Source organism: Colossoma macropomum, unplaced genomic scaffold, assembly GCF_904425465.1.
Source record: "Colossoma macropomum unplaced genomic scaffold, Colossoma_macropomum, whole genome shotgun sequence".
NCBI lineage: Eukaryota > Metazoa > Chordata > Actinopteri > Characiformes > Serrasalmidae > Colossoma > Colossoma macropomum.
In genome coordinates, this window is record NW_023496051.1 from 3813962 (window position 1) to 3828530 (window position 14569).

Consider the following 14569-nt stretch of genomic DNA (forward strand, 5'->3'; position numbering starts at 1 on the left):
ATGAAGTTATGGAGTAGTACCATCATATTATAATCAGAGTATACATGTATCTTCAACAAATATTATTGAATAAGAGATTTTTAAATGGCAGTGTTTTAAAAAAAAATTAAAAACTAGTCCAAACTCCACAGTAAACAACTGCTCAGCACACGTGAAACTTAATAATCAAGTTTTATCCTAAACTATAACAGATTTCAGTTGTTTTTTGTCACTGCATAATTCCACAATGTGCTATTTCAATCTTAATGGTTTCATGATTATTCCTAACTGTCGAAACACAAGGAAAACCTTTCTGTGCACATTTGTATTATTGCCATAATAATAATAATATTTCTTAATTACAGTCCATTCAGATTCTTGATTCAGACCCAAGAAAGGCTTTGGCCTAGCAGCTGCTCTATAATGCTACAGATCACTGACATTACGATCGAGTCAACGTTACAACCATAAACAAAATTCAGACTTCAAAGTTCAACTAATTCAAGATTAGCTACTACTTTTTTTTTAGGTATGTGATGCACCATTTTTACAGCTATTACACTGTGTCCACTCACTGTCCACTCTATTAGACACTCCCACCTTGTCAGTCCTAATGTTATGCCTGATCGGTGTAAGTCTTATTATTTTCTTTGATGTTTCTTTTGCTTTTTCATTTAAAGCTCACTGAACTGCCTTTGCGTAGGAGATGTACTATATAAGTAAGTTGTCTTATCTTGCCTAATAACATCCGCCTTAAAGACCATTTTTTTCTGGACTTTAGTCCATTTCCACGTTTCCATCTCTTTTCTCTCTCCTTATCCCCACATTGGCTCTAAGCTTGTTCTTGCTGTAGGGACTCACATCGATGGAGCAGCCCAACAGCGAGCCTCTCTCCAGAGCTTTGGCGATGATGCGATGCAGGTCCCTGGGAGCCTTGCGCAGCTCATACATCTCGGCCACTCCACCCGTGAAGTCTTCAAAGCCCTCAGTGGTGGAGCCTCCAGACAGGGCCTCGTATGATCCATTAAGTCTGGAAACATGTATAAACATGATTTATTTACGCAGCCCAAAGATAAGAGAAGGTAAGAGATGAAAAACACAAACATTCAAATGTTCGGAATCATCTGTATATTGATATTTTTGGTTACTGCATATACAATAATATTCTATTACAAACTAGACCTCAAAAGGATTTTAAACACTGAATATATTGGAAGCAATATGTGAGTAACCAAAAGTTACTAAATAATAATACATAAATACTGTCTTTGTGAATCATTTTGAAGTGTTTTGTCAAGTTATGTGCCTTGAAATGAAGAATTCTGAATGTTAACATTATTCCTGATGTCATACAGCTCATTTCACTGTTCATCATTCTTAAATTCTAACCCTAAATTCACACCGGCAGCTTTTTAATGAGAGCTGGCGATTTCCAGTGACAGGAGGCGGAGCGAACGTTAGTGGCAAAGAGGGCGGAGTCAGCGACGCAACAAAGTTGAGCGGAATTTAACTTTATGCAAATAAGGAGCAAAGCGATTTGGCAATTACCAACAGGAATTGAGCACTGAGCAGCGTAATACGCGCTTTATCTCCACCACTGTGAAACGGTACGCTCTATTTTTGTTTCCTAGATAATTGTTCTTACTACAGGTGGAATAATGGCGGCGGTGCTTTCACCGCAAATAGACAGTAAGAAGACCAAATAGCGTTTTCCTCACATACTGACCGCACAGACACAGAGATCAAATAACAATAAGCACACAAGCGATTTCTCACCAGGATTTTTATTTTTAGTGGGAACGCATCTGATTTATGTTTAGTGTCAGTGAAACCATGGCAACCACGGTCAGCTCGAGTTCAGAAACGCCCACAGGCAATGAGCGACCAGCGTTTTGGGCGTCAAGAGGCGAAAAGTCGCTGTCGGTGTGAACGCAGGGTAATGTCTTAAATTTTAATTATTAACTTCTTTTAGAGCTCCCGTCTTTTCTACTAATTATTTAAAACCTGTGAATTAGGGAAGCATTATTTGACATAAAATGATAAGACTAGATCTAGATATTGAAATGATGTGAAGCGATAAATTCTGGTAAAAACTGGGGGTCTCTGACAGGGTGTCTACAAAGGCCTACAGAAAACAACAATATATATATCTTTGATTCTTTAAAAAAAGCCTTCTTATTTTGATGCAGGTTTGTTGTAACAGTAGCCATTGTTGCCTAACACATTTCATACACAACACTGGGAGTGAGAACAGTTGTCACGTTTGAAACACAGGGTGATTCAAAAAGATTCGTCAGATTTCAAAGTGTTTTATATTATTGTATTGTACTGTATTATATTACTGTACCTTTTTTTAACCCAAAGACCCTTACAACACTTGAAAATAACTTCTAGGTTAAATATAGTGTCTAGCATCGACAAGTACTGAGGTTAATACCCAAATATTAACTGTAAATAATCTTGTAATAAAGTCACAAAATCTCAAAATGAAAAATATCATATATTGACTAGATTTAAGATCATTTAATTTCCCAAGATACCGTTTTTGCAGTGTATTTCTTGATAAATATCCCCCACCCACAAGAGGCACGTTTCATTTAGAACTTTAGTTAAATTTTAAGTTGGAACTACAATTATTTCATCATCTTAATTATGTGTACCTTGTTTAAAAATTGATTATCGTAATGTAGGTCCTCAATCACACATTTAAACCAAACCAGCTGTCTTCTGAAGTTGGGTGGGTCTAAACAGCCCTACCTGACAGAAAGCCAACTTTACTGATTCTTCGTATTATATTATTCTTAAGCAGTTTTGATGTCTTCACTACTATTTTTTTTTCTTTCTTTCCCTTTTTCTTTATACCATCAACCAGTGGTTGGTATAGTGTAGTGGGTAACACCTCTGCCTTCTACACTGTAGACGGAGGTTCAATGCCCTGCCTGGGCGCCACCCTACACTATACCAATAAGCGTCCTTGGGCAAGACGCTCTAGATAAGAGCATCTGCTAAATGCTGTAAATGTAAATGTACCACACACTCTCTCACTCACTTAGCGTAGGCCTTCTCCAGCAGGGCGCTCCAGAACTCGCTCCCCTCGGCCGAGTGCACAAACATCAGCTCCCCGTCCTTCACTGGCAGCCTGTCGTCAATGACCACGTCCACCCACTCGCCAAACTGCCAGAACTATATACAAACAACAAAGAATTTAGAAAACATTAAAGGAAATCCTGTCACATTTTTTCATCCCAGTTTTGGGTGGAAATTTAGTGCAAATGATTATTTATTCCCCCTTACTTTTGATCAATGTAATCACATCAGGAGGAATTATAACTGATTCATTCAGAAATGAATGAATCATTACACCACCAGTTTCAGCGCAAGTACCTGGAAGTGGAAGATGCCGGCATAGTCGTCTGTAAAGCTCTGACCGTGAGGCACCACTCTGTGGAGGAGCTTCTCATTCAGAGTGAGAGATGCTATAGCAGCCAACAACCAGCAGTCACCTGAGAGAGAGAAGCAGAAGATGAGAATTATGCTGATTTACTCTGTAAATAAATGTTCAAAAAAATACCTCTAAATTTCCGGATGCATTTGAAGACGACTCCCAGAGAAGAGTCACTGATCTTCACTAAACAGGTAGAAGGAAGTCAAGTGATGTCATCAGTATGATTTTTATTTCAAAATAAGAGATTTTTTGTTACGCAGTAACACCACTGACACGACTCCTGGGGACAACAACTTACTGTAGTTAAAATAGCAGAAAAATGTTTTTTATTTCAGAATATGTCCTCAGCCTTTACACATGACTGTGAGGACGAGCTCTTCTGTGGTGCTTGGAATTCTAGATAACTGATGTAAAAACCAATATGGCTAAATTGAGGCTCAAGAAGGTGTAATTGTTAAAATAACATTGTTTATTTTAAAATATAAATAAATTGCAACTCCAATGTTATTCAAGTGTAATAAATCTGTAAACGCTAGGGACACAAAAATGGTTGTTTCCATAGAATGACTCGCATACAAATGCACCCTTCATTTAGTTTCCAGTCAAAATGGCCATTCAATACAAGTTCATTCCCCATCAGAATCCGAAAATATATCCTCGCTGCCCAAAGAAAACCATGTATCTCCATTTTTGTCATTTTTTTTTCTACATTTCATTTACCAGCTGTTCTTTATGGTGTGTGAAAATTTCATGATGATTGGACAAATAGAAATGCGCCAAAATAATTTAGAATAAAACCTCTTTTTATTAACTTACATTGAAAGGTAAAAGTGTTTTTGCTCTCTCCTGTGAACTTTTCTTTGGACAGTGACGATATATATGACTGGAAACTGCACACAAGACTTACCAACTAAATATGATGTAGTAATTTAGTGTTTTCTGTATTAGCTTGTATTCTTTTCTGAAGACATGCTCTTAGTTCCTCAAAGAATCTGCAGACACGCCTCCAAAGTTCAGTCCTAGAAGCTGGTTGATCATTTTCTGAAGTGATCAAACACATTCAGTGGTGTTGAGGTCTGGACTCTGGGGTGGTCAGTCCATCGTTCAGCTTCTTTGTTTGATGTGTCCGTCTCCTTTTCTCAGTGAGGTTCTTATTGATCAGCTACACATCCTTTCAGACCCACAGCGCTGAGTCGTCTTCTCACAGTGGAAGGATGGACAGAAACACCTGAGGATGTTTTCAGATCTGAAGGAGCTTTAAGTGCTGTTTATCTGATGGGGCAGTTTTGGTGACTACCAGGTCTTCCAGGTGGTTGTTAGGAGCCCCATTTTTTCTGTATCTTTCAGTCATTTATTTGTATATTTGGAAACTCTTCCTGTTTTTTTCCACCTTCTTTACACAAGTGGCTTATCTTATATCTAATCTCCTCATAAACATCTCTAGAAAAAGTTAATAATTTCTACTTAATAGATGTTTTGACTGGAAATTTAAACAGTGAATGTTGGTCTGTGACTTTGGCATCAGTACTGAATGTTACTATTTTGGATAACTAGAAGCTACAGGAGCAGGATGAAGGACAGGAAACCATCACTGAGCTCTGTCAGTAACACAATAAGCCCTCTCAGTCTACTCCATCCATTATGCTCACTGGCACCATTTGCCTTAGCGTCTGTAGCCATTAGGCAAGTCATCAGACACAGTAATACACAAAAACACAAAGACCCACACAGAATCTAATGTACGAAAACAATAATTCAGTCACACAGGCCTCCACACCCTCAGTGAGCGGCCATGGAGGCGTCAGGAAGGTTGCTGAGTTTATTTGTTTTTTATGATCTTCATTTCCTAAATCTGGTTTGATTTGTACACGACACAAACTCTTACTTTTATTCGCTGCTGTTGAGCAAGTTTCAGAAATCTTTTAATAAAAAAGTTCTACCGTTTTTGGCAAAATTGTAAGAAAATGTTTAATGGTAAATATATATATATATATGTGTGTGTGTGTGTGTGTGTGTGTATAAAATTAACATATTATAAAGAAAATCATATATACATATATGATACATACATATACTTTTAATGTTAGTCAATGGAACCAGACTTTTTTTTATTCATTTTGAGTCATTTGTTTTGGTCCATTTATCACAAAATTAACAGACGATATAAAGATCAACAGCTATTTTGAAATTATGTCAAAAACTGAAAAACGAGAAATACAATACCAATATGAAATTAGTGTATAGATATACACACACATTATATATATATATATATATATATATTTGTCATTTGAAATGCTGCCAAACTCAGACCAGGCAATGACAAAACCACGTTCTGCTCTCAGAGATAAGATCAGGGCTCTCACCACCTCTGCCTTTATCATCACCACCTCTGCCTTTATCAGCCCATCTGAAACTCACTGACTGACATAAAATAAACACTTCAGTTCATGGTCCCAGAGGGGAAATCTGTTCTGCGTTCTGTGGTGAAAAGTCTTCAAAGAGATTCCCTGGAACAGCGACGGCTTAATGGCCCTTAGGCAATTCTACAGAAGAAGAGCTTTCAGTTTGCCCGTTATACGTGAGATATGTACGTCATACGAAAAGAGTATCAGATCTGTTTACCTGCGGAAACACACTCGTCTTCAGAGACCAAAAAAGCAGGGGAAATTCAAAAGTGCAGTCCCCACCACTAAAGCTTTACTGGTGTCTCACATATAAATTTTTCCTGCATGTCAAATATTCAAACAGGCCTTTTTTATAGATATTTAAAAAATGCATTTTTATTATGATCACATTTTCTTAATTCCCCTATGTTTGTCAAATATTAAAATATATTCAAATATATTCATTTTGCCCTATTTTACACATGTACTATTTAACCAGTGTCAACGTTTTCTAATTCCACCAGAGGGCGTTAAATTCCCAAGCAACCCTAAAAGCATGTTGTGTGTTTATTTCAGTGATTCTCTATGGGGCTTGTCAAAAAAAGCACATAGGCCTATTGTTGTTTTCAAGAATGAGTCATGCAGAAGTGCCGGTGACACCCTGCTGTTATTAATAAGCTGAAGGAGAGAGGCTTCAATCACAGGGACACTGTAGTAAAAGCTCTGTAACTAGCACAGGCAGCTGCATTAGGCAGGCAGCAGCTGAGCCACGCAGCTAAACCATCAGCTTCATTTAATAAATGAATATCAAAATCATTACTATGACCTTTATTACTGTTTATTTTATTTCAGACAGCTTTAATCCACAGTCACACTGACCTGCACTCCTCTATGTGGCGTTTTTTCATCCCTTCTTCCTCACAGACTCCCATTCATTTTCAACAACATGTAGCTACCGCTTAGCAGCTCCCTATGAATGACTTAAGTAACAACTCATACACCACAGCAACTGCCTAGCAACAATTTAGCAGCCACACTGGATCCCACAGCAACTGCGTAGCAACACCGTAGCAACCACCTCAGATACCACAGCAACCACCTAGCAACACCTTAGCAACTACCTTTGATACCATAGCAACCACCTAGCAACACCTTAGCAGCCACCTGGCACACTATAGCAACTGCCTGGAACACCACAGCAACCGCCTAGCAGTCCCCTTGCAACCACGTGGGATACCATAGCAACCACCTAGGAACCACCTGGGATACAATACCAAAGCCCTTGCAACACCATAGCAACACTGTAACAACCACCTCGGATACAATGGCAACCACCTAGCAACACCTTAGCAACCACCTGGAACACCATAGCAACTGCCTAGGAACCACCTGGGATACAATACCAAAGCCCTTGCAACACCATAGCAACCACCTGTGCTACCGCAGCAACCACCTACCAATACCTTAACAACCACCTTGGATACCAAGGCAATCACCTAGCAACACCTTAGCAACTACCTCTGAAACCATAGCAACCGCCTAGCAACACCTTAGCAACCACCCTGGATACGATGGCAACCACCTAGCATTACCTTAGCAACTACTATTGATACCAGAGCATCCACCTAGCAACACCTAAGCGACCACCTGGAACACCATTGCAACCGCCTGGAACACCATTGCAACCGCCTAGCAACCACTTAGGATACAATACTAAACCCCTTGCAACACCATAGAAACCACCAACCACCTAGCAACAGCATAGCAACCACCTTGGATACCAAGGCAACCACCTAGCAACCACCTGGGATACAATATCAAATCCCTTGCAACACCATAGCAACCACCTGTGCTACATTCAGCAACCACCTAGCAACACCTTAGCAACCACCTTGGATACCATAGCAACCACCTAGCAACCTAGCAGGAAGTGGGAACCATTTAAGCTGCGCAACTATTCATACGTTTCTAGTTTTATTTGTAAAACACTAAATAATATATAATGATTTCAAACAGTCACTGCATTAATATGCAACAAAGCTCCTTAAAGGTAGGGGGGCTGTAAATAATACTAAAATGCATAAAAATACCCCTTATTAAAATCTGAGAATTTTGACTTTAACCCCATGTGCACTGTTTGTGTACAAATATAAAATGTGGAGTGCAGCGGCAGAAAACATCTTTTACGAAAGGCTCTATTTATCACTGCTGCCAGAAAAAAACTCGCATCTTTACAGGAGAAGGAAAAAACCTACTTCACCTTTAATGCAAGTCAATGGAACCAGACTTTCATTTTTGGGCCGTTTCTTTTGGTCCATTCATCATGAAATTTACACACAATGTAAAGGACAACAGGCATTTTCAAATAATGTCAAAAACTGAAGAACAACAAAAATAGAAATATGAGGTTTTCTTCCGACAGCAGCGATAAATCACTTAGCTACTTCTTCTTACTCACTGTGGCTCAAACATATGGGTGGGCTTAAGCAAAGCACCACGTTTGTTTCCACGAAGCTGATTTAGCTCTTGGTGAACAGTTTGCCAAACATTTTATTACTACAGCTCTAAACATTTACGGGCCACATTTATGCCAGTTATGCAATTATGAGTTGATTAATTCACATGAGCCCTACACCATTCAGAGATATTCACCTCACGCCTTTTTCTTTCAAATGCACTTTCTAGTCTTATCTTGCCATTTCAAACCACAAACTGCTGACACACCAACCGCAGTACCTCAGAGCACCAGCAGAGGGCTGGACGAGAGAGGGAGGTTTGTGTAAGAGCGAGGTAGAGAAACAGAGAGCGGGCATAACAATAACAGAGCGATCATTCCTATTAGCTCCATCTTGTCCCTCTCACACTTCTCTCCCAAAAAGGCAGGTTTACTAAAACTCCCAGCGAAGTGTGGAGCGATTACAGCGCAGTCGCGATCAGATCCTCCTCCTCCACCCTGTTTCACAAACACAAACTGTCTGAGCCATATAAACACATACATAATGAGAGTGATGGCGCACGGCCAGATTTCCCAGAACTCTCTTGTGCTTAACCACTCCGTCTGTGACTCATTGCTCAGGCAGCGGGTTTTACACACCCCACCTCACCCCCAGGAAATACACACACACACACACACACACACACACCATGCCTCTGCCATTCTCTCTCTCTTTCTCTCCCACTCACACAACATTCTTAGAAGTTTTGCACTTTCATCCACAGCTTTTTTCGCGCTGCGGGTCGAATCTGACCACCTTTAAGGTCACAAAAGAGTGTTTGAAGCACTCTATAGTCACTCTTTTCCCCAGACGCGCATCAACAAAATGCCCTAGTCGCACTGGCTATTAGCCAATATGCTAAAAAATGGCAAACACTGGTAATATAAGCAAGAGCAGCCATATTTCTCAACCCGTAAACCATCTTAATGCCCAAGTTTCTGTCTGGTATTTATGACTCAGATTGACGGTTGAGGCTTTTATCCCAGTCCAGGGCTGATCATTATGTTAACTCTTGACGTGCCGTCACCTGCGTTCCTCTCAGGCTCTGCTGTAAACACCGCTGGCCTGGTTGCCTGCCAACCAGTACCACACAGGCCGTCCCACGCTTTGTTGTAATTTTTATTGCTGTGACTCGCACAGTGAGGCGAATCAGCTCCACCTGTACTTGCAAAATGGATGACATGACTTGCTCAACCCAAAAATGCTTTTGAGAAAAGCTCAGATACATTTAGATATCAAGGGTTCCGCTCCACCCTTCAGTGTGTCCTGTACAGCTCTGCAGCAAAGGCCAAAATGTAGCGCGCCTTCCAGGTGCAACTGCAGGTCAGGTGAATGTAGCTTAAATCCTAGAAAAGGCTGACTTGAAGTACTCCAGAACTCAGAATGTATAGAACTTGTTGAGGAAGTACTTCAGACCTCAAGATTTCTAGAACCTGTTGACTTGCAAAGTACTCCAGAACTCAGAATGTATAGAACTTGTTGAGGAAGTACTTCAGACCTCAAGATTTCTAGAACCTGTTGACTTGCAAAGTACTCCAGAACTCAAGATTTCTAGAACTTGTTGACCTGAAGTACTCCAGAACTCAAGATTTCTAGAACTTGTTGACCTGAAGTACTCCAGAACTTATCATTTCCAGAACATGTTGACTTGAAGTACTTCAGACCTCAAGATTTCTAGAACTTGTTGACCTGCAAAGTACTCCAGAAATCAAGATTTCTAGAACTTGTTGACCTGAAGTACTCCAGAAATCAAGATTTCTAGAACTTGTTGACCTGAAGTACTCCAGAACTCAAGATTTCTAGAACTCGTTGACCTGAAGTACTCCAGAACTCATAATTTCTAGAACATGTTGACTTGAAGTACTTCATAGCTCAAGATTTCTAGAACTTGTTGACGAAGTACTCCAGAACTCAAGATTTCTAGATCTTGTTGAGTTGAAGTACTCCAGAATTCAAGATTTCTAGAACTTGTTTCAAAATGTCCCTAAATTCAAGATTTTTAGAATTTGATCTAAAATATTCCCAAACTCAAGAATTCTGGAACTTGTTGACTTGAAAAATCCCTGAATTGAAGAATTCTAGAATTTGTTGATCTGATATATTCCTGAACTTCAGAATTCTAGAACAGTGATCTTGGAATTGAGACTCTCAATTTTTAAGTGAGAAAAATGTTTAAAAAGTGTATTTTGTACATGATTTGAAAAAGGAGCTGTTGGCCTTTTATGCAGAGGATGTCACATCATATTTAATTGGATTTTTATAGCAAATGTGAACATGTGCATCCCGGTAAAGTACCATTTAAGGACTGTAGGTGTGAATGATACTGAGGCCCAAACATACACATATTCTAAAACACCTTTGTGTTTTAGAATATAAAAAATGCACAGTTCTGCGAAACAGTATTTGCCCCCTTCCCAATTTCTTCTAATTTTGCATTTTTTTCACACTTGAATAACCTAAATAAACAGAAAATGCTGTTCAGCCCTACCTGGACCTATGTGAAAAAGTAATGGCACCCTTAAATGGCTTGAGCGTCTCCTACAGCTGTCAAAGTCGTTGCTTAGCAACGGCGTCTCAGCGGAGTGAAAAACGATTCGAAAGCTCAGAACGCTTCTCAACCAATCAGCTTGTGTGGCCGGAACCGTTGTGCATATATATATATATATATATATCCTTATAGTTGACTGAGATGGCTTGGCCCCTGACGTAAGTCGTGTTCTATTGCTTATATGTTAGCTGGGCGATATGGCCAAAAATGTTATCACGATAAACAAAATTCATATCGTTCGATATCGATACATACCGCCATAAATGTCACATCATTATTTCTTACAAGTTTGAAGGCTGATTTTGTGGTTAATTGCTGTTTTAAACTATCCTTTATGGTCGGAACACGACAAACACTCGCCAAACAGTGGAACATTTCACCAATCTGTCATGGGAGAGTGGGAGAAAGAGTCTGGTGAGCTGTTTTTACCAGCTGGAAAAGCATGGCCGCAATTTTTGTAATAGTCATAATTTGATAATAGTCACAAAGAAAGAAAATGGATTATTTTTAGCTGTCTGGTGACCAGTGCTAGGCTATCCCGTTACAAATGACATCACAGTATTCAGACACCAGCTAGCGATGACTGGATTTCTGCAAAATATCTAACACCAGACAAACAGAGTCCTCTTTTTAGGTACATTTAAACTGAAAGTGGTGCTTTTGTGTTGTGTTTGATCTACAGTAACATCGATTCGCTGTGCTGTGTGAGTGACGAGGCGCTGCTTCAAGTTAGCCAGCTGCTAAAAACAGCTAGTCTGGGAAGCTAGCGTTCTCTCACTCTCCAATGACTCACAGCTTCCTCAGTTTACTTTCGTTTAAATCAGGGCTGTAACTCACATGAACTCACTTCTTAGTTTCACTTTCGTTGCTTGTGAATGCACTAATCCTTGAATATGACTGTCTGAGCGCTGCAACAGTGCTTTAGTTGTGAGGATTGTGATTGTGATTTAACTCTGCTAAAGCTGGTTAGGATGTACAGAAAGAAGTGAGCTCCTGTAGGTCAGTACAGTTACACCACTGACCTCGTCACTCACACTCAGTCACAGGAGAACAAATCACCGGTCGCTCCGCTCAAACAGGGACTGTATAACGCCGCGTTTCAGCCGTGGCTAAAGACTCCTCTTAATCATCGCCCCCTCCCTCTCTAATCATGTCGAAAAACTTGGAAGTGCGCCCTCTCCTGGCGACAGCAGAGTAGTGTCGCTTTCCTTGCAGTAGAAAACGCCACCAAGGCTTTCGCTAGAACGTGGGAGTGTGAGAGCGGTGTATTATATCTAAAATTTATCGAACATGTCTTATCGCTCTATCGAGGAAAAGTTATATTGCGATAATTGTATATATATATATATATAAAACGAAAACTTGGCGCATCAGAACGCAGACTGCCCCCTAGTATCACGGAGATCAGGCTGTATACATAGTAGATAGTTCTGACAAATGTCAATATTCCATAATTAAAGTGAGTGGAAGAACATTTTAGCTAGGACAGATGCCCCCACCCCACCCCCAGCCCCCCCTCAAATGTCACCCATGACTTTAAGTGTTCAAGAATTCTGACTGAAATTGAGACCGACACTCTACAGTCTCAAACCTGTTGGCCTAAACCTTGGTACCGAAAAAGTGGGTGTAAAGCAGCAGCGTGTGGTTTGAAGCACGCTGTGGAAAACAGAGCGAGTTGATGAACACTCACCCAGAGCTCCCTGGCAGATGTCTGTCCGTGTGGCTCCACCAACTATGAACTGAGGACCCTCTGTGAGCTCCTGTGAATGACAACCACACCAAGATGGAGATCAGCACCGTTACAGTCAACATAGAATCAACACAAACTGTTCTATTCTTGAAAGCTTCATAATAAAGTGATGATAGAATAAACAGAGTTAAAGCTGAGGAAACACTCAAGTGTGCAGTGTAGCTGTACTGCAGGACCAGTACTGGCATCAATGGTACTTGTCATCAATGCTTCTTCAATGCTGATTCCTTCATTCTTCACCTCATTGCACCCTGATCTGACCTGATATTTTTACTGTGGCAGTCATGCACAGGTTTTTGATAGAAAGAAAGCTGCAGTTGTCCATTTTATCTTGGCATGGCCATCTTTATGGAGAGGTGTGAACTGTTTTCACAGTAGGGAGTGAAATCACCCCTCATTGGTCGCAACATTTCACACACAGAGAGCCGAAAGTCATAACTAATCTGATAACAGAGATACTGGCGGGAAACATTTTATGCAATACAATAATAAAAAAAAATGAACTGAGTCAATTTCCATTCTGCCAGCAGAGCGGCCACTAGGGGGCCTCATATCCATATTAACATCCGTCTCGATTGATCTGATCATTCACCGATCAGGCATAACATTATGACCACCTCCTTGTTTCTGCGCTCATTGTCCATTTTATCAGCTCCACTTACTATATAGGTGCACTTTGTAGTTCTACAGTTACAGACTGTAGTCCATCTGTTTCTCTGCATACTTTGTTAGCCCCCTTTTACCCTGTTCTTCAGTGGTCAGGGCCCCCATGGACCCTCACAGAGCAGGTACTATTTGGGTGGTGGATCATTCTCAGCACTGCAGAGCACACACGACCATATCTACATGAACATCACACGAACAATACGCATCTCACAAACATGAGTGTGGATCACTGCGTTCCCTCCGTTATATAATCCAATCCCACTTTCTGAGTGTAATATTCTTGAAATAGTGTAATTCTGGACAGTATCTTGCTTAAATTGCTGCTCTGTAATGGTACTGAATGCAGTCCAGCAGCGATGTTGATCACCCCAAAATAGCGGTGCCGTTGACGCGCCTGCCTGGACCCATCTAGGTATGTATATCTATGGTGCCAGCCCACTGCTTTTTGCACGCACAAACCCTGAAAACGTTGTCTTATGCAGCTGATCGAGTCAAGCGGCTCCTTTAAGGTGGTAAAAGAGTACCCAGAAGCGCCCTGGTGTCCATGTTAGGCTTAGACTAATCCCAAAGCCATTCCTGTTCACTGTCTCAACAACAAGTGGACCTACTTCAGATGCTGTGGACTAGACAGCGGGAAGTGATCGAAACATGTCAAACATCCCTTACTCAGCTGTTCAGCCAAACAAGCTAACGTTAGCACTTTTTGTACATTGTGTTATGTGCGCTTGTTGGTGGCATTATGGTATAATGGTTCTGACAAAACACATACCTGACCACCAGTTTACTGCCCACTACTACCGCAAGTATGCAATATATGCGTTCGCATTTCATGAGCAGCTAGTTTAAGTGTGTTTCTGACGAAAGGCTTGTTAGCTTCTCTTCTAGTTTTGCATGGGAGCTACAAGCCACCAATTAGCACTGAGTAAACTGCATATCTAAACTATGACTGTGTCGAGTTGTTGAGTAACTAATTAACTTCAGCTTTGTCTGTAATAGCAACTGCTTGGCAACCACTACATACAACATAGCAACCACCTAGCAAATGCTTGGCAACCACTACGTTAACCACAGCAACCGTCTAGAAACTGCTTGGCAACCACTGTGTACACCATAGCAACCCTCAGCAACCACTGCGTAAACCATTGCTCAGCAAAGACTGCGTACACCACAGCAACCACCTAGCAACCGCTTGGCAACCACTGTGTACACCATAGCAACCACCTACCAACCGCTTTGCAACCATCGCGTTCACCATAGCAACCGCCTAGTATCCGTTTGCCAACCAATATGTTCACCATA

General features: G+C 40.7%; 1 protein-coding gene across 2 annotated transcripts in view; it reads right to left on the reverse strand.

Moving 5' to 3' along the window:
• The window catches only part of LOC118804658 (calpain-1 catalytic subunit-like), a 41031-nt gene that overhangs the window by 15529 nt on the left and 10933 nt on the right, over positions 1 to 14569 (reverse strand). For both annotated transcript variants that reach the window (XM_036565228.1, XM_036565229.1), the window contains 4 exons: positions 12545 to 12614; positions 3364 to 3482; positions 3029 to 3162; positions 841 to 1009 (listed from right to left, as the gene is read on the reverse strand). In XM_036565228.1, coding sequence (XP_036421121.1) covers positions 841 to 1009; positions 3029 to 3162; positions 3364 to 3482; positions 12545 to 12614 — 492 coding nt within the window. The remainder of the gene's footprint in view (positions 1 to 840; positions 1010 to 3028; positions 3163 to 3363; positions 3483 to 12544; positions 12615 to 14569) is intronic.